This window comes from Zosterops lateralis (assembly GCF_965231275.1).
Source record: "Zosterops lateralis genome assembly, chromosome: Z".
Classification (NCBI taxonomy): Eukaryota; Metazoa; Chordata; class Aves; order Passeriformes; family Zosteropidae; genus Zosterops; species Zosterops lateralis.
In genome coordinates this window covers 69,410,922-69,431,184 of record NC_139800.1, presented here as the reverse complement: position 1 = coordinate 69,431,184, position 20,263 = coordinate 69,410,922, and the positions used below count along the sequence as shown (strand labels likewise).

General features: G+C 39.2%; 1 protein-coding gene across 1 annotated transcript; it reads left to right on the top strand.

Moving 5' to 3' along the window:
* Nucleotides 1-6,730: 6,730 nt before the first annotated feature.
* MACIR (macrophage immunometabolism regulator) lies at nt 6,731-19,273 on the top strand. Its single transcript, XM_083884177.1, has 2 exons — nt 6,731-6,790; nt 16,927-19,273. The coding sequence occupies exon 2, from the start codon at nt 16,948-16,950 to the stop codon at nt 17,569-17,571; it is 624 nt and encodes a 207-aa protein (XP_083740303.1). The 5' UTR covers nt 6,731-6,790; nt 16,927-16,947; the 3' UTR covers nt 17,572-19,273.
* Nucleotides 19,274-20,263: the final 990 nt, after the last annotated feature.

The window sequence follows — 20,263 nt, the reverse complement described above, 5'->3', positions numbered from 1 at the left end:
TCTTTCAAAAGCACTGTGAAGTGTAGTGAGTAGATGACAAAATAATTTCAGTGGAAAACAATTTACATGTACAGCCATTAATTTACAAATAGTCCAAAGTTACTCTTTGTGGTAAGGATGTGGCATAAAAGAAATAAATGACAGTCTCATTTTTTACTGAAATCACCCTTCAAAAAGTTAAGTGGCAGTCACACATTCTGCATGCTTTGTCATGTTCCAGAATGGTAACATCAAATACAGGACAATTGTGAGTGCTCACCTACTTGCTATCGAGACTGACAATAGGACACCATGTGGGCAGATTTGATCCTATTTTTAATTCAGTTTCTTTATGTAATAGCACTCTTACACTCTTTCTTACATTAAACTTTTTGAATTATACATCTTATTCCAACCAGATTTGACGGAGGTCAAAGAACATGGTTACAGAAAATCAGTAGTCAAAATATGACTATGACTCCCAAAATATTATCACCTTGCAATGTTGTTCAAGTAATTAGTTAGCTTAGAATTTCTTCAAAAATGAAGAGTCATTACAAAACAGACCAAACCATAAAAATGTATGTGAAAACTCCTAAAATCATTAAATCCTGTTTTATGTTTTTTTTTATTAGAGTAAATAAATTTCAGTTATGTAATTATCCAAGCACACAGAAGCTGTTAAGGGAAAGCAGATGGGCTTCCAAAGTTTACTTTTGTAGAAATCCATATAAACAAGGCTGGGGAAGATATGCATACAATAAGTAATTATACCTATTATTATATAATAATATATATTTTTAAATGATCATACATTGAACAACAGTATCCAAAACAGTTCATAGGATCATGGCAGAAGAGATGTAACAAAGATTTTTAAAAGTGATTTCAGTGCAATAGACAAGTGGCAGAATGTAGGGATTTAAGACTACTTTGTGTCATCTAAGACAGAAGCCTAATATTTATTTTTCCTGCATTTTTTCTTAATCAGTTTACAACAACTGTATTTTTGACAGTCTCATAAGTAACCTGCTAAAGAAAAAAATAGCAAAAACTTTTCCAAAAAGTCAATTCTGCAAGAAGCAGTGTAAGAAAAGAAGTGTATTTTCTAGTAGTAGTTCATATTTCTTTTCTTTTTCTTTCAAAATAATGGTTTTCATTTTGCTTGCTTTTGTGATGAGGACAAATTTCATTGATTATTTTAAATGCTATTGAGTAGTTTTAAATGAGTATTTGAATAATTGAGTATTTTAAAATGAGTATTTTTAAATTTTTTAATTTCCTCACTTAGCTTTAAAAACAACCATCTTGTGCTCCAAAATACAGAAACTGACTTAACACCAAAGCAGTCCAGAGTGTATTACTGTGAAAAACAGGTGTCAAGTTAAAAAATAGGCCTAATATTTTATCTATAAAAAAGAGAATGTGTGAGTGTGTGAGTGGCATCAAATGTGGGCCTAGGAGGAGGAGAATGCACTAAATACAGAGAACATCCATATCATAAAAGGTAGGAGCTAGTGGTAGAGAAGACCATGCAGGAAGCTTAAATTCTGCATTGATACAAAACCAGTCCTAAAGTGGACTTGCTAAAAAAAAAAAAAAAAGAAAAGGAAAAAAAAAAAAAAAAAAAAAAAAAAAAACAAAACAAAAAAAAAAAACCAGACTGGATTAAAAAGTTGTTACTGTGCCACACAATGTATGAATGTAGTATATAGAAACAGACTTCTAATCCAGAGTTCTGAAAATTAGAATTTACAGATCTCCATCCTGTTCAGTCAAAGAGGTAAGTCACTGACAAGGGAAAACGAGGTAATTTGGTGACATGCATTTTGCAACAGATCCAGAATTATTTCTAATATTATGGCAGTACCTTTGCTTCCAACAAAGCTTGTTTGGTCTGGGCGCGCCTGTCTTACTAAATCTCCTATTTCATCCCTCCAGTAGAAGGAATAACTGGTGCTTTATTTAATAAGATTATTACTTGTTGTATACAAGTACTAAACCCATGGGAATCTTTTAAAATCTGAGTGTAAGTCTGTTCAGACTTCCTGTCTTACTTGTCTTCAGACTTCTCATAGCTTTTTCAATTTCCTTTCAGTTGATGACTGGTAATATATTTAGACTTAAAATGTTATATGTAAAACTTGATAAATTATTTTTAAAGGCTGCCCTGGAAAGTATTTTGAACTATTTATGAATTTAAACTAAATCTATAGACATTTTAAAGAGAACTCACACAGAACACGTAGAGTTACAAATACTGAAAAGTAGAAATGAAAACAAAGGAGAAAATCCAACCAAGAGAATTCAAAAGACTGAAATGACATTCATTGTATTTGAAACAGAATGGAATGGAAAAAGCAAAAACCTGAAGGTTCCTGCCTTTTCTAGCTTCAATATTAGTTAGGAGTAAGTAAACATGGACTAGAACTGTGTCCAGTTCTGGGCCAGAAAAATTAAGAACAATGCTAAGACACCTGAATACATCCAGAAGAAGACAACCAAGCAGGCAGAAGGGCTGGAAGGTCTGTCTTGCAAGGAGTGGTGAGGTTTGGAGAGAAAGAAGCTGAGGGGCAATATCGCTGCTGTGTTGAGCTCCCACAGGAGGGGAAGTGGGGAGGGAGGTGCTGAGCTCTTCTCCCCGATTCAGCAGCAGTGTTGGAATGGTTCAAAACTGCATCAGGGGAAGTTTTGACTGCACATTAGAAAGCTTTGTTTTTCTGAGAGGGTGGTCAAACCCGCCACAGGCTTTTTTAAGAGGTGGTTGATACCCTGAGCGTATTGGTGCCTTAAAAACAGGCATCTGGATAATGTCCTTCATAATGGCCTTTAATTTAGGTTAGCCCTCAAGTGGTCAGGCAGTTAAACTAGATGATCATTGTAGGTGCCTTCCAACTGTTCTAGTCTAGTCTACTCTACTCTATTCTTATTAATTGTCATACATTTTAACTTCAGCATAGGCTATGCATTCAATCCAAAAGCAGTAAGGTTAAACAAGGATCATAGGAATACACAGTAACTCAGGATGGAAATGGCTCCAGGAGGACTGTGGTCCAATGTCTTGCTCAAATCAAGATCATCTGTGGGGCCAAACCATGTCATTTAATCCAGCTTGGGCTTGACAGCTGAAGCCTGTAAGCAACCAGGTCCACTCATAGCACTGTCTTCATCACTTCTCTTGCCTCTTAACAATGTAACAGTTTGATTTTGATAAACTTACTTACATTCAATTAACAGACTTACAGCAACACTGGAAAGTATTTCTGTTGCCTCTTCCTATATATGTGCACATTAAATTCAGATTTTGTTAGGTTGGTCCAAAATGTCACTTCCCTTTCCTAGTAACTTTCAGATCTCAAGGTGTAGGACAGAGTGTGTCTTTTCACATTGAATGGTTCTGTTTATTGCTTTCAGATGCTCTGAATCAGAGCTGGTACTGAAAATCTACAAAATGCACGAAGCTCTAAACCCACCACTTTTTCATATTCTTTCCTGTGTTTGTGTCCATTGGACAAAATTCAGCCTTGCCTAAATAGCTGTTATACCAGCTGAAATCAGCTTAATTAGGCAAAAAAAGTCAATTTGGCCCAATAAGTAAATCAGGGAATACTTTTCACACTTATTAAGTTGGGGTTTTTTTAAATGTTATATTAAAAAAATTAAGATGGTATTTTAATAAATGATGTGCTTAAGAAATTTTGTTTCAGTTTTAAGTAAATTTTCACTATTTTCACTGGTCTGCTAATTTTTTAACTTAGCCAAATAATCCTTTAAGAAAGTAGAAAACTTTTGAATTCGGATGGCAAAAGTTGCAAGTTATATGGCAATATGTAATATTTCTTTATCTTTTAATATAAAAATACTCCTTTTTTCCCCCCACTCCCCAAGATAACATTATTCTGCCACATCAGCCATACCCTCCTCAGAACTGCTTTTCTCTTCCCTGCCCTCTCTCAAATTAGTATCTTGTTTTTTATCCTGAATGTGGTTCTGGATTTCCAGCAAAAATCAATTTTTCAAAATAATGGTGACAATCCTTCAAAAGGGAAAGGAAAGTGAGTATTTAATAAAAATATTTGTCCCATTAGGCTTTGGATTTAAATCCAAAGAATGCACCGAGAGCCAAAGAAACACAATGAGTCGCTATTCTATAAATTCCTCAGTTTTCAGTTGTTTAATTTAATAACTTCACTAGTGCCCCAAACAGCACAGCAGTTTCCAATGTACGAACATGGAATGTATAAACATGGTACATTCCTGGAAACAGGAACAGCAAGAAAAATAAGGTTTTGATAAAAGCACTCTAAAGATAATGAATCAGGAAGAGCTTGAAGAGAATAATAAAAAATTGAGCCATTTTCTATGTATTTTACCTTTAATATTGTGTTTACTTACAAATTGTCTTGTATTGTCATTCTAATTGACTGTCTTTGATGTGGGAAGGTACTGATGAGCGTAGAAACTCTTAAGTTGGTATTTCATGTTCTGGCCAGGATGATGCAGAGAAAATGGCTTGTAATGGTCTCTTTCTCTCTGTTGCAGTAGGACTGAAAAGTGTTAATCTGATCTTACGTGGGAAGACAAAGCATCTTCATTTTCCATGTAAAATCTTGGACACCTTGGTAAACATTGCAAAAAAGCAATGAAATGCAGTAGTTTATTTTGGGAAAATCGTAACAGCATGATTGCATTGAAAATGCAACATTTTGAAAATTATGGGGATTTAGGAAACCATAGGTTCATTTTCAAATATTTGGTTTGGAATTTAAATACTAGCTTTAGGAGAAAACTTCGGGATCTGCTTTTTGTTTTAGTGCCTAGGAATTTAAAAGTTTTGCTCCATGTTAATTCTATCAGTGTGATAAATGTTAATAAATTTTACAGCTAATACAAAATATCTGAAGAGAGGAGGCGAACACATGATAGGACAGGACAACTTATCTGGAAAACATGTTTTCTTTTAAACAGTTATGTAGTCAGAACACATTATAATGACCCCCAAACACCTCTTGTCCAAAAGTCAATCACTACTGCTGCCTGCCCTCTCCTTCTTGGAACTCTATTTCAGAGTCTGACTGAAAACTCAAGTTGACAGCGACAGCAGGAAGCTGTTGGAAGGAAGTTTGTTGGGAGAAAGTTGTGACACACTAACTCGGAAGATCTTACAGCCTCATTTGTACCTGGGAACAACAAAGGAAGGTGGGATTTCCTGTTCAGGGCAGTGTTGCACGTGCCACCATGAACCAAAGGAGTTTGTGTATCGTAAGCAACATGGAGCATCACAATTAATTACACTCTAGGTTCCTGTTCTTAGACTGCTGCTTGACCAGATACATTCCTCATGTTCAGTGCTGAATTTACTAATTTAGCTCTAAGAGCACTTCTGTGATCTTGCAAGCCTTATGACCCTTAAGGACTTGCAGAGCCTGTAATTCAAATTCCTTATAAAAAACCTTGGGGTTTATTTCTCTGTTGTTCGTTCTAGCTGAGACTTTCCAAGAAACACAAACTCCAAGAGCATTTGGGCGCACAGTGGTTACTCTGGATGTATATGGAATGCTGGCACCCTTCAGTGCAATCCAGGACCACAGCACCTGCAGCTTTTTTTGGCAGGACCATTGGGACTAAAGGGAGAACCATGCCTTCCCAGTCAGAGTAATAAACTTCAGCTGTGTGTTTAAGAACGAGTCTTTAAAGACTCAGTTTCAGAAACAAAACTGTTATAAGTGTGTATTATAAAATTGGCTTTTCGCAAAATGTGTGCTATATAATTAATAACATAGGAAAGATATAAGATATAAGTTTATTTCTGCTATTAGTAAAAGAAGATTAGATATAATAGAAATAGTTGATGTAAGTATGCTTAAACTGTCTGTTTAGTTGAGATAACATCCAGTGAACATATAAAGAAAACTCTGCTACTAATACACCAACTATCAAATCTACCACCTACAAAAAACACAAACCAAAGCCCAACCTAAAAGTGGTAATAAAGACACAACCACAAACCACATATACTCTAAAAAAGCAAACCCCCAAAAAACCAATGCAAAACAATTCCTAAAATATGAAAACTAGTTTATAGAATTTATAAACTATTGCGATAAAAAAAGTATTTAAAAATTGTCTCTAAGATAGCAAAGTGTGGACTTAACTAAATGCCAAATCACCCAACCAACCATACTTAACTTTTTTTTTAATCTCCTAATTATCTTAATTATTTTATTAAACATATTCCTTAAAAATTACCAAAAAGTAAACCTCGTTTTTCACAAAACCATAACTTAAATTCACCCCTACAGGTTTGAGATCCGTGTGGTAGAGTTCGTAACTATTATTAAAAAGGGGAAAAAACAGGATTATGGCCTCACACGCTTTCTCCCCCTTCCCTTTTACTTGCAAAAGCCAAGTTAAGCAATTGTTCGCAAGGTTTGCTGCAGTAATGGCATCTTTGCTTGAGAAGAAAAATGCAACAGGGAAACGATCTAACCATTACTACAGGTTTGTTATCCAGTCACCGATCAAACTCTGCAGGCTGCGTGGAAACGCTACAGCAACGGGCGGTATTCCCGCCATGAGCAAGGCCCCCGGAGAAGGGCCCTGCCCCGCTCTCAGGGCGGCGCAGGGCGGAGGCCGCACGGGGCAGGGCCGTTCACCGGCCGGGCTCGGGCAGGGCGGGCAGCGGGGCCGGGCCCGGAGGAGGCGGGGCCGGGAGCGCCCCGGGAACCCCGCACGGAGGAGCCGCCGCCGCGCTCCGCCCTCCCCGGGCCCGGCAGCCGCTGCCGCGGGGCCCCGCTGCGCCGGGCCGCAGGTAGGAGCGGGGAACCGGCCCCGGGCCCGGCCCTGCCCGCCCTGCCTGGGCCCGGGGAGGGGCCGTGCGGGGCGGGCGGCGGAGCGCGGAGTGTCCGCGGCGGGGCAGAGCCGGGCCGGGGCGCAGCGGCCTCTCCAGGGCGGCGGGGCCTGTGCCCGCTCCCGGCGGCTCAGCCTGTGCCCGCTCCCGGCGGGGCCCTGCCCGCTCCCGGAGCCTCTGCCCGCTCCCGGAGGGGCCCGCGGGCGGCGGGGCCGGGCCCGGTTGGTTGTGGCGGTGCGAGCGGCGGCCCCGCGCTCTGCAGGCCCCGGGAGCGGCGGGGCCGGGCCCGCGGGGAGGGGGCGAGGCGGGGGCCTCCCGCAGCCCGGGCGGGGAGCAGGGGCCGGCGGCAGTGCCCGGGGGCCGTGCGGGGCCTGCAGCCGCGCTGGGGCCGCTCGGGAGCAGCCCTGGTGTCAGTGGTGGGAGAGGCCAGAGCCCGCCTGTTGGCAGCTGTGCTAGTGTTAGTGTCTATAGTGTTTAGTGTGTGTGCATAACCCTCTGCTCCGGTGCGGTTTAAAGCCACTGGCAGCCCCATACTCTCCGGCAAGTGATAAATTTGAGTATGACCTTACTGTTGATTCTGACACTAACAGTGTGCACTAGTGCACGGCCTTCTGTGGCTGACTTCGTGTTGCTTTGTAATAAATTTTCCTTACTGAAGAGTAGACAGACTCAAGGTTTTGTCTTGATGTTTGTGGCCTGTGAAGCTCGCTGGCTGCCCTTGTGCACTCAAAGGTGCATTAAGTGTTACTTTAGAGTATGAAACTTGGTGAGGGGCTTTGGTTCATTAGCAGGCGTGCTTTTTCAGTTCTGTCTCTGCACATTACTGGGAGAGTGTCTTTGAGCAGCTGCAGTGCTGTTTTTAGTGGTCTGTAGAATGCGGGAGAACAATCTCAGTCAGATCCTAATTCTCTGTATGTATTATTTATATGCTGTTTTATATAGGGATTTTGCCTAGCTTAAATACATTCTCCATTACAAAGAAATCTATTACAAAGTTCTCCAGAGTGGGCCAGGGTGTCACACGTGTGTGCTTGCATAGCTGCACGCAGGAGTGAATAGATGACAGAAAGCTGCTCCTCCCACCACCCTCCTGCTGCTGGTGTATTTTGAACCATTTTCCAGCTAACCGGGCGTGCTTGCTTCGGTTTTGGTTTTTAACCCCCTTGAGGAAGAGCATATTTGTTAGGATGATGAAGATAGAGGAGACTGGTTCTCACAGTGGCTTTGAAGCAGAGGGAAATGAGGCAGTGGCAGTGCAATCACTGAAATTAGGCTCTTACATAAGAGTAGTGACATGATAGTGTGGCTTTCTGTGCAGTCTCTTCTTTGATCAGCCCTGTGCTGCTGGCTTGGCCACTGGGCGTGTGTAACCATATGGAAATATGGTAAGGTATGTCACAGTCAGGTGAGTCAGAACTCAGTGTTCCGGGAGGAAGATTTCTGTTCACACTGGTTGTAAGTTTAATAGAAATTTACTGTCACTGCAGGAACCGCTGGGCTTTTATTAGTTGTTACTCCATACTTGAATTATACTGGTTTTTAAGCAGCATTTAAGTAAGGAAAGGAGCGTTTGAGAAGCAGGCAAACAACAAAACTTTAAAGCCTTTATGTGCATTACTCTAGTGAGCTTGAGAAAGTGCTTAAAGTGCTTCTGTTAAAAAAAAACCCTGAAAAAACTAAATTACATTGATTAAACATATTTTTCATAATATCTGTAAGTAGGTCTGTTTTTAAAGTTTCTTTCTTTGAATAGCTGTTCTTAGTCAAAGGCTGAATATTGTATGATTTAGGCTGATAATTTCAAAATAATGTCACCAGAACTGCACTGACTTGTGAGTATAGAATACTACCCAACCTGAATTTCTTCTCTAACACAAAAACAGTGGAGAGCCGTAGTCCCATAAGAACTTTGGGTTTTAAAGAAAAGAAATCAGTATTTGGTGAAAACTGGAATACTTTAAGCACTCCTTCGTTTGTTTGTTTCTGGCACATATTTTTAAAAGGCAGTTTAGCTTTTTGTTGACAAGTCAGGTTGTTTGGTATCTTCCCAAGTGGGCTAACCTGAAAATACAAAGGACTTCTAAAATGAAACTTAGATTTTAGTTGATAAAAAGATGGAAGATCAAAAATACAGAGAAGTAAAAATGAAATGATAAGGGAAATGTGATTTTACTTACTAATCCAATGAAGAGTAAAAGTTATTTGTGTTACAGTTTGCATCAGCTTCTTTGCGTGTATCTCACAGTTTCATTTTTTGATGAATCAGCACAGTTAACAACCACCTTTTTGCTGGTCAGGAGCATCATTTTACTGACCGTGTGAAGGGGACGTGTCTATCTGTGATTCAAGTCCAGCAGGGGAGTCACAATTGTCCATGTGGAAGACTAAATATTTCAGAGAAGTTGTTGTCTGTTAAACACTTCCATCTGGTATCGCTTGGCAGGGAGGTGTTAGATGGCTTTCTTTACCCCCGTTTCCTTTCACTCCTGCCTGCTAAGTCTGCTCATACAAAATTCATCAGTCTGGTCAGACTCCTGACATTCCATCTGTCTCTTCTTTGTAAATCGTGTGCTCTGTCGTGCTGATCTGGTCTGCACTAGTCACTTGAGTTGCTAGGTGTAGTTTCTCAGTAATGCACTAATGACTCTTCAATTTTAAAAGGTAGTTTTCTGGATATAATAGTTTATTGTATTAAACTGTGTTAATAACAAGAATTGAAAAAAAATTGGTTACTGCTACTTAGAGTAGGTGCATAATGGTAGGAATTGATGTAATAATCTTTTCAAAAAGAACATTTTGTAAATCCTAGTTTTGTGTAAGCTGTGTGGTATTTATTGGCTGAATGGCTTAATATTTTACCTGTTGACAAGAACCCTCCCTCCAATATGCACACACACTTTGGTAGTTGTTTTGTAGGCTGTTGCTTTACATTGCATTCTGAAATTACTGTACTGACTTTATTAATTCAGGAATATCAATTCATGTTTTCTTAAGGCCTATGGGATTATGGCATCTGTCTTACGCATAATTTCATTTTCTTGCATGTATTTTTGAGGAAGTAAATCTATGCTACATTTAGTTGTTTCTCCATCTGAATGTTGTCTTATGTGGTGAAACAGTTTTATACTGCCCCCATTCTCTTTAGTTTGGAGGAGTATGGAATTTCTTGTAAGGAGTAGCAAACTTTTTTTTTTCCCTTCAGACTGCAAGGAGAATGATGTACACCTAATTTTTTACCCTTCACAAAGAGACAGTTGAAATAATTAAAAGTGTCCTGGCTTCACACATGTAGGCGATTTCACTTACGCCTGATGTTTAACAGACAAACATTTTGTCTTTTAAGTGCATTGTGTATATCAAGTAATGACAGCACAGAGAAGACAAAGTGTCAAAACTGGCTTGATATCTCTGTTCAGTATGTCTGACTCTTTTACAGTTGGTGTCACCACTGTCATCTCTATTCTGCCTTTTCCTATTGAAACTACTATCATTTGACCAATGTGACATGTCTTGGTGATTCTTATCTAATAGTACTGCCTACAGCCTTGGCATCTAGGAGGAAGAATCAATTCTTACAGAGAAAACATTTACTGAATGGACAGAAACTTAATGCTTGTCTGAAAGGAAAAAAAAGGCATGTTGTCAAATCAATTCAGATTCTAGCTGAGGAGATAAGTAACAATAGAAATGCCAAATTACAGAGAACCAGTTATTTTGTTAAGAGTAACTTAGAGTGGTTCCAAAATAATGCAGACAAAGTGTAAGAGTATCAAGGAAAACCCCTCTTCATTTTTCTTTGCCATTAAATAGTGTGTAATTAAAGTTTGCATTTTGTAAGTCACATTTCTTTCCTCAGAAAGACTGTAAGTAATACATCTAACAGAAGAAATAACACTTTATTAACTTGTGGGGAAAAAACCCGCAAGATTTTAAGTGCAGTGAAGCACATGGCAAGAAGACACTTCAAGAATAAATTATTTACAGTGCCTATATTGTGATATAAGGCCCTAGTGTGTCATGCATGTCTGCTTTTCATTTGCCCCCTGTTATGGGAAGGATATGAATAGTATCTGACAACTTTGAAAGATTCAGTAACCAGAAAGCCTATAAAGGCTTTGCAAAATGTGGAAATTCTGATGGTTTTACACTGAAAGAAAAGCTCGAGAATATGAATGCATTCTCACAGTGATTTTTAGTAGTTAATCTAGTATTTATCTTCATTGTTTCTCTGCTCTGTGTTTTAGACGATTTTCTCAGTATTGATCTGGTTACTTTATATACAGAGCCTACTTTAAATATACAAAGAGAATGAATAAAATACTGTAAAATCTCATTGAATTCTGGAGGCCATTCTGGTAGGTACTGGTCAAATGAATTCCCTTGGTAATTCCTTCCCTATTTTCAGTTATTTTCCATAAGTTTTAATATGTGGACCAGCAGCAAAGGATATGCTGTCTTGTTCTTAGTCTCCTTCCTTAGATTCAGTAATAATCTTTAATTATAAATTGCCTTGAATTGGCATCACTATTGTCATTCTGTTTGAGAGGCAAGAAGCAAGCCAGCTGTGACCTGAAGAAGTAATCTTTTTAAACTGAAGTACTGTTTTTTCCAGTGTTACAACTGATGCTGGGAACTACCGGTGAGCTTATACTTGTAAACAGCAGTGAACATAACAGAAGTTATCAAATGTTTTATCATATTTAGAAATGTCCTAAAAATACTGTCAAAAAGTTTAAAATATCTATTTATAGGTGATGGTACCTAAACTCATTGTGATTCCCAAATTATTTTCTATTTTCTTTCATAGGCATCTTCAAAATATTAATGTCTTTGTCTTTTCTGGGTTTTTCTTCCCAGATAAGAATACAAGTAATTTTGAGCAGCTTGAATAACTAGCATTAAAAGTCTTGGGAAAGAAGAGCTGAGCACATACATGCTGAGTTTAGTTCCTTTGGTTATGAAGCTGGCCAGTCATTCCTGTCACCAGCTAGCAGTTCTGTTCCCTTGAGTTTTTGGGATTTGTGGCACCAGCCACTGATGCTGCTGTTACTTTCAAATGTCTGACAGATTTCTTGGTTTTAGTACTGTTCTTCACACTGCAGCACAGAATGGGAGTTCTGCAGTTTCAGAACCTAAAGGACTAGGCTGGACCAGGCTGACTTGAAGGCCATAAGACTTTCTGCTCTGATTTTCCTTTGTACTGGTTTACAGTGAGGGTAGTTACTGTGCAGTGAGCTGCTGACTCCTTCCCTTCTGCATGGTTAGTTTTCCAAGTTGATTTCCCTTGGTTACCAGAGCACACACCCATGTCGCAAACAGAAATAAATTAATTTTAAAAGTTGTGTTCTGAGAAGAGCCTTTGTGTTACTTTCAGATTTTAAACTCCAAAAGTGCATGAAGACACCTCTTCCCCCTTCTTTAGGGGATGTACTGCTGTGGCAAAAGATTGGTTTGTTCTGGGCATTTGTTTGTTCATTTGTTTTTGGTGGGTGTTTTTTGTTGGCTTTGCCTTGTATATGTGACTAGGTGACGAATATGATTAATTTATATAATTAATTAATATTGATATTATTGATTAATTAATAGTATTAATTTCCAACCTTGAAGTACGTCCATTTTATTTATACATTTTATAGCATCATTTCAGTTTCTTTTGACAGAACAAATTGAGTCTTTCTAGAAGGTTCCAGGAGAGATTTCCAAACTGCAGGGTAAAACTTGGGAATTAAGAGCAAAAACAGACGCTTAGGTTTCTTGCCTAAAATCACAGGGTAGCTGAAAGTTGTAATGCAGAATTTCTGTGTGCTGTGCCTCCAGTAATCGTGGTTCCTGGTGGTGTATAATTTCAACTTAAGAAATTGTCATTGATACCTTTGTCTCAGCAGCTGAAGCCTCATCAAATTTACTGTTTCACTGCTTGATATGGTGTTAAAGTAGGAAACAATTGCTTCTGCTATTCTAAAACTGTGGCAGTTGACTCTATAAATACATACTGACTTCAATTAAATATAATGGGAAGCATTATTGAGTTGTGTGAACTTTCTGCAGTGAAAAATTTTGGTGTCCGGTTTGCTTCAGTATTTCAGTTCTTTCAGCTGTTTTACCTGTATTGTTTGATTCACAGAATTGTTAGGGTTGGAATGGATTTCTAGAAATCATTTAGTTCAACCCCCGACCATGTAGTCCAACCCCAGAATGTTTAAAATCTCACTGGATGAAGTGTATTTGCGGTACAAATAGTTACGGTACACAAAACTGGTGATGAAGAATCTTAAGTACACCATGACTTGGAGAATGAAAGGAGACCATTTAAAAATAAAACTAAAGGAATATTAGGAATAGTCTCTCCATAATACAAGTCTGTTAATGGCAAATAAAATCTTCTTTAGCAGAACTGTGGGCATTTTGTTTACTCCTAGTTTATTAGCGTAGGGAGCAGCAGGTTGACTGGGGACTAAGCAGGGAAGAAGAGGTCACACCTCAGTCACTTAAATCCAGGGTTAAACCAAAATTCTTTTGGTCTGGGTAGGCACAAAGGAGAAATACCAACCAGATATCTTCAAGAGGTAAAAAATCACAGAAAAGTTTGCTAGTGAGCTATAGAAGATGAGAAGCTTTGTCAAATGATTTAATACAACCTGAAACAGCACAGACGTAGTCTAGTGAACATAGAAAACCTTTAAACCCGTTTGATGTTGTTTTCTGTGAAAAGAGAGTTAGAAGAAGAAAGGGAGAAAGATAGGAAAGGTGTAGAAAAACAGACACAGCTATTGAGTCCTGGGTTCCAGGCCTGTAAATCTCCAAGGTGAAGGTAGGGTTAAAGAACAACATGCTTGCCTTGTGGTCAGCCTTCCTTCTTAGAGACCCTGCCTCCCAGCTGGGATTTTTGGTTGCTGGGGCACTCTGGGGCTGGGTTAGGCCACACCTGCCTCCATTGGGCCAGGACTGTGGACGCTGTGGGGCTGGGGCAGGGCACACCTCACCAGGGGAACCTGACCCACCCTCTACCATAGTTTCCAAGGCCCCGAGATCTCAAAACAGATTCCCAGTCTCTGGCAGAGCACTATTTGAACTGCTCCTTCCCAGTCCCTTAACAGAAACAAAGTGGTCTTATATTGTGCATAAGGCTAGTATTTTCTTTTGCAAGTCATACTTGGACGCAGCTCCCTCTCTTATTTTAAGACAAATTAATTTGGATTGGTCTTAATGGGATTTTGGGGGGTATCTAATTACAGAAGATGGAGTAAAGTATTTATTTGTTAGTTGCATCATTGCTACTTGGCCTGTGATGTTCTAAGCGTCAAAATGGCAGCAAGTAGTAGCTTCAAAAGTTTGCAAACTCTTCGAAGCATGTTTTAATTTTGTCCTATTTGTAAAATCTTACTGATATTTTGAATGTACTTTATGGTCACATATATTGAATTTCAGAATTGTTTCTGCTTAACACTTAGATGCTGACTTTCCTTCGAGTCTTGTTGCCTTTAAATGTGACAGAGCTATGCTGAATTTTTTGGTGAAGTATATTGACTACAGAGCCACTAGCTACAGTTCAGAGCAAAAATGAGTCTGACAATGAAGAAAGCATGGGTTTGGAAACAAATGTGCCCTTTCTGTTTTGTGAAGTAACTGTGTCACTGAAATGGTTCAGATGATGCTGAAAATAGAAATGAAAACAAGGCTTTCCGGTGTTCTGGCATCTACTGGTGTATACTTGATGTGCTGGTCACCGTTTCTTCCCATGTTAGAGGTAGCAATAGCTTGCAGTGAGCACTTGTGTCTGTAAAAGCACCAAATATTGGAATAGTTGTGAGGGAGGGGTAAACTGTCTTTTTTCAAGAGAAATAGGAAAAAACAAAATAAGTATTGCTTATTCTTAAGATGCTTGTAAGAATGCTACATTCATTAAATGCAGTATACTTTGTTAGAAATATTTTAGAGTCCTATTAGATTAAAGAGTGTGTGTTTGATTAATTGTGAATAAAATGATAGGTGAATTTTCTTGGAGAGTGGGTGAGGATTGCAGATGTCCTAATCAGACAGGTATGGAACAGCTAGGGTACCATTCTTTGAATTTAAAGCAGGGTGTGTGCACATCTGGAAGATCAGGTCTGGTCCACGGTCATATCTGAATGAGGTGCTATCTTTTAAGCATGTTTTTGAAAGCTTTGTTTAATAAGAATATTGTCACTAGACAGATTACACAGTAAAGATGGGGGGTGGTGCTATGGATCTGCTAATGGATGTAGATGCTCCAAGAGGCGAGGGGATACAAGGAATAAATGCACCAAAACACTGCAAAAATTACCCAGAGAGATGCTCCATTTTTGTGTATGATAGTATTCAAGTACATTTTTATCTGTTTAGAATTATCAGTATCTTTATAATACCTTGTAGTGGTTTCACGTTTGCCAAATTCTGTTTCCGTTTGCCAAATTTAGTACAGTGGTTTGAGTATCTACTCTCTTTTCCCTCTGGGAGATGTTATTGGGAGGAAAAGGCAAAACAGGCCCAACTTAAGGTAAACAGATAGATTTTATTAACATACACACTAAAAGAAGAAGAGGAAAAAATGCAACTTTCAAAACACTTATCCTCCCACACAAACTGTTTGTTTTTCACACACAACTTAAAGAGGCAACCTGTGATTTTCAGTCAGTTTCACCATTTAAACATAATCTTTCCTCACTCTGGGAGAGGAGTCTCTCTAGAGTCCCAGGGAGACCTTTGCCACAAGAAAAAAAAAGGTCTGGTGGCTCTCAATGTCACAAATCTGCAACTGCCCAGAATTTTGCAGATTGTGCAGTCCCACCCATTAGCAGCCTTTCCCCTGGCTACCCATGGCCTTTCAACATATTTGGGGTACCATTTAAGAATGCTGCTTCTAGTATAAAACAATGATTCTCTTCTTTTATCTTTAAAATTGTCTCTATCTCAAAAGAAATAGAGACCTCCCTTTAGCCCAGGAGCCAAGGGTGTTGAATCACTTTTTCTCTAAAATCATCTTCGTCTCAAAGACTGAGACCTCCTTTTACCCCAGGAGTGGGGGCTTTCTCTATTCCAGATTCTCAATTTGATCTCAATTATATCAGTCCACAAGTTTTGACTAGAACCAGCATTCCCCCCAAACAGCATTATGATTTTATAAGAAATAATAAATTTCTCCATGATTTACACCGGAGAAGTCCAGCTAAAAATGTCCACTTCCTCAGTCCCTTCTTCCAATCAGTCCTTTTTCTCCACTGACTTCATGCTTCTCTGTCTTCTGTAAGTTCACTGTGTCCTTTTCTTGTCTCTCTCAGGGAAAGGTTAAGCCTTGGAAGCTTCATTTTGCCAGAAAATAGTTAAATCTGCCCAGGCCTGCGGTGGTTATGTGATTTCTGCAAGGCAGCAGCTTCTCCAGCTGGGATCTCAGACCCAGGCTTTTTCCTTTCTTCTCTGCCCGGGGATCACCAGAGGAGGAGAACCCTGCCCACCCCCCTTCGTGATAATCAGGCCCACAACTTTTATCAGGGGCCCGGGCACCGGCTCCCTCTCGGCTCAGCCACTTTAAAATGAGCTGATGTTTGGCTGCAGCCTCCCCTTCCCTGGCGAGAGCCGATGGAGCCCGGCCAGGCCTCGGGCTGCTACCCCGTGTCAGGGGAGGGGAGGATGCCCTGAGCCCACATCCCCCCTACCAGGAGAGGGAGGCCAGCCTGGCCACTGCTCAGAGCAGCTGCTGGGGCCGGTTGTTACCTGTTGCTGGACATAAGGAGAGGGGCCAGACACCTGGAATCCTCTGATTTTAACCCGGGATTTCCAGAGACAGAACTAACTCTTTAATTGGACAACCAAGCTGTCAACATCTGCTATAACTTCCTTAGAGAAAAACCTCACATCTCTGCTAAACCACCACATATCTTTCATTAGAAAACCCATCCAAGATAATTTTGAAAGACAGATGTTGGTGATATTTCTGTTACGTGACACTGCAGAGGGTGAAGGTCAGGCTGAATAGGGAAGTGCTGGTTATGACTTCTGGATGATAAAAAAATTTCCATTTCTGTGATCTCTCAGCACCTTGCGTTACATTTTCTGATCAAGCTCTGTTTTATTTTTAGGATCAGAGTTCTGTGTTTAAAATGGAAGTTGATGTGAATGGAGAGTCCAGAGCTGCCCTGTCCACGCTCCCTGTGCCTCTTGCAGAGGTGAGTTCTGCAGCCAGGATGGAAGCAGAAAAGCCACGCTGTTCCAGCACCCCCTGCTCCCCACTGCGGCGGACAGTTGCAGGGTATCAGATCCTTCACATGGATTCTAACTACCTGGTTGGTTTCACAACTGGAGAGGAGCTGCTAAAATTAGCCCATAAGTGTACGGGGAGTGAAGAGAATAAAGGAGAATCTGGTCTTAATTCGGGCTCCAAACATCTTGATTCAGGACTTCCACGTTCCTCACGTTTGTACAAAACCAGAAGTAGGTACTACCAGCCGTATGAGATCCCAGCAGTAAATGGAAGGAGGAGGAGACGGATGCCCAGCTCAGGGGATAAATACAATAAAGCTTTACCATATGAACCTTACAAGGCACTTCATGGTCCCCTGCCTCTCTGCCTTTTGAAAGGTAAAAGGGCTCATTCAAAATCCCTGGACTACCTCAATTTAGACAAAATGAGCATTAAGGAACCTGCTGACACAGAAGTGCTACAATACCAGCTCCAACACCTTACTCTTAGAGGGGATCGTGTGTTTGCGAGGAATAGCACATGAGCTATCATCTCAAATTTAGAAATGGTTTCTGATCTTTTCTCTGTTGCTGCAAAAGTCCACTGTTGTACTGTGTACATGACTGTCCACATTGTAGGTGGTTTTATCATCTCAGTGTTACCAGAAAGTAATTTATTTGAATACAGTCTTGGCACTGCAATGTTCTACAAATATTTGGAGAGAGAAATCTTTTCCTGATCAAGCAGCTTCTGATGCAGATTTGACTGCAGCTGATGGATATTTCTTTGGACATGTTTTAACAAAAAAAAAAAAAGTTTTTGATTTTGGGGGATTTTTTTTTTCTGTACTGCTACATCTAGTATTTACAGTAACTCAACACTGAAGAGTTGGTGATGTTTGCTTGGTTGTTGCTAGTTTTGGCTTTATGTTAGAAACTCTCGGATAAGTACTCAAGGAGATTTTTTTGGGGTTACTTTTTGTTACTGTAGTAAGATGTACAAGTTTTTATTACCACATAGACAGGAAAGTGAGCTTGACTGGATGAATCACTTGCTATTTAAACAATCCAATTCATACATTTTGGGATTGCACTTGTACTGGTGTACTGGGTGAAGTTTGTTCATAAAAGAAACCTTTGCTACTTGAATCCGATTAAATTATTTTTTTTTAGTTTCTGCATGGAGGTAATTGCTTTGTCCTTTTTATTCTATAAAACATGTTCAGAATAAATATTTCAGTTATTTTAAGCAAATCTTTCAGGCAGTTTTTTGGGGTGTTTTTTGTTTTCTTTTTGTTGGTCTTTTTTTGGTTGGTTGGTCAGTAGATTTTGGTTTTACGTTGTCTTGAGACAGAAACTGGAATGTCTGTAGTAGTATGTTGGTAATGTTTTTGATTTTAGTTTGTGATTTTCATTTCATCTGTAGTAGCAGAAGGTGTCAGTTTCAGCATAGCTTTGGAAATTTCATTGACTTGAAGCACTGAACTGAAGCACTGCTCTGGAGGGCAGATTTTTTTCTTTCTAAGAGTGCAAGTGAAATATTTCCTGTCAGTGTTGAAGAGATGATCTTGAATTTTTCAGCAGAATAATGCACTAGGTTACTTTTGTTACTTAATAAATTTTTATCAAAACATGACATCAAATGTAGTTTTGACAGTTCTATTCCTAGATGTATTTAGAATGTTTTGGTAACTTTAGTTTAAAAATGAAAAATAGTTTTTGTACTGTCTTCTATTTTAGGTGCAGTCTTTTACTGAAGCAGTGCATAACTTGGTTTTGCCTGATGACCTCTGCAGAAGTTAAAAATAATTTCATATTGCATTGAAACATAAATTACTTGATCAGTTGTTTGTGACAGAGTTAAGATTTTTTTGTTTGTTCGTTTACACTTAGAATTACTAGAAAGCACAAGTTAGTGCATGTGCTCTGGAAAATGGAGAGTTCTTACTCTGTCACTCCACAGTTAAAATGAAGGCACCCCACTAGTGAGTGTTTTGTGCTTTGGTTATTTTTTTTAAGGTTTATTAGAAAATAACAAAAAAAAAAAAAAAGTGTATTTTTCAAAGTTAACTGCACTGGTGTAAATTTAATGTGTTGAACAACGATCTTGAAAGTAAAGTCTTCCTATATAGCCTTTAGTTTGCAAAACAGAATACAGTCAGATGCCAAAGAGATAGGGAGTTTGTTTAAGGAATAAACACCACTGTTTATTGAAATACTAAATTAAATTGTATTTCTGGCTGAAAAATAAAAAGGGTATTATAAACTGCCGTTGTTGTGGATTCATTTGCTGTGTAGAAGAAAAGGAGGAAAAAATACAGCTTTAGACCAGGGAACATTTAAAAACAACTTGAAAGTTGGGGTCTGGTTGAAGCCAGTTACTAAGTTTCACCTTAAGCATTTAGGTATGAAAGGATCTGTTCTGAAACGACATGTTTGGAAGAGATCATCCTTAGTGAGAATAGGCAGCAAGAACTAGAAAAAAATGCTTTGAATAAGACTAATTTTATAGTGGAGTTACAGTACAGAAGTATTAAGTTGTTAAGCTGTTGCAGGAAAAATCTAGATTAAAACTGAAAAATGTAGATTTATTACAGTGCTAATAGCTTTAAAGACAATGTCAAACTTGGCAACCAACAATAAAATGCACATACCTTTGAATGTTGTCAGAGCTGGCAGGTGCAGGATTATTGATGATTCTGAGGATGACTTTTTGCATGAATCTCTTAGTTTGCTGTAATCTCTTAGTTGGAACATCAGTTTCCATGATGGCTGATTACACTGTAAGAGTGGCACAAACATGCCAGATAGACAGATTCTTGGAAGAACATAATAGTGTTTGAATTACTGATGTTTTGGGGTTTTTTTCTTGTGTCTCGCAGTACATTGCTTTAGTCAGAAAGTAATGCCAGCTTTCCAAGTCCTTGAAAACCTTCTGACAGATTATGTTATTTTTTTCCCCCAGTGATTTTGCTAGGGTAATTTTTTTTCCCCTCTTTATTCCACCACAAAAGAACTCAGGGAAGATCAAACTACCATCAGGTCTACAGGATATGGAAAGCTTCCTTTCTTTCTTGAAAGGAGCAAGGGAACATTACTGTAATATGTCAATACCCAGTCTTAACTCACTCTTACCTAGTTTGGTGGTAGAGAATTACATTGATGCACACCTACGGAGTCTACATGAAAAGAAGCAGGGAAAGAGGACTGTCATTTTTGGGGGAAGAACCCAGAATC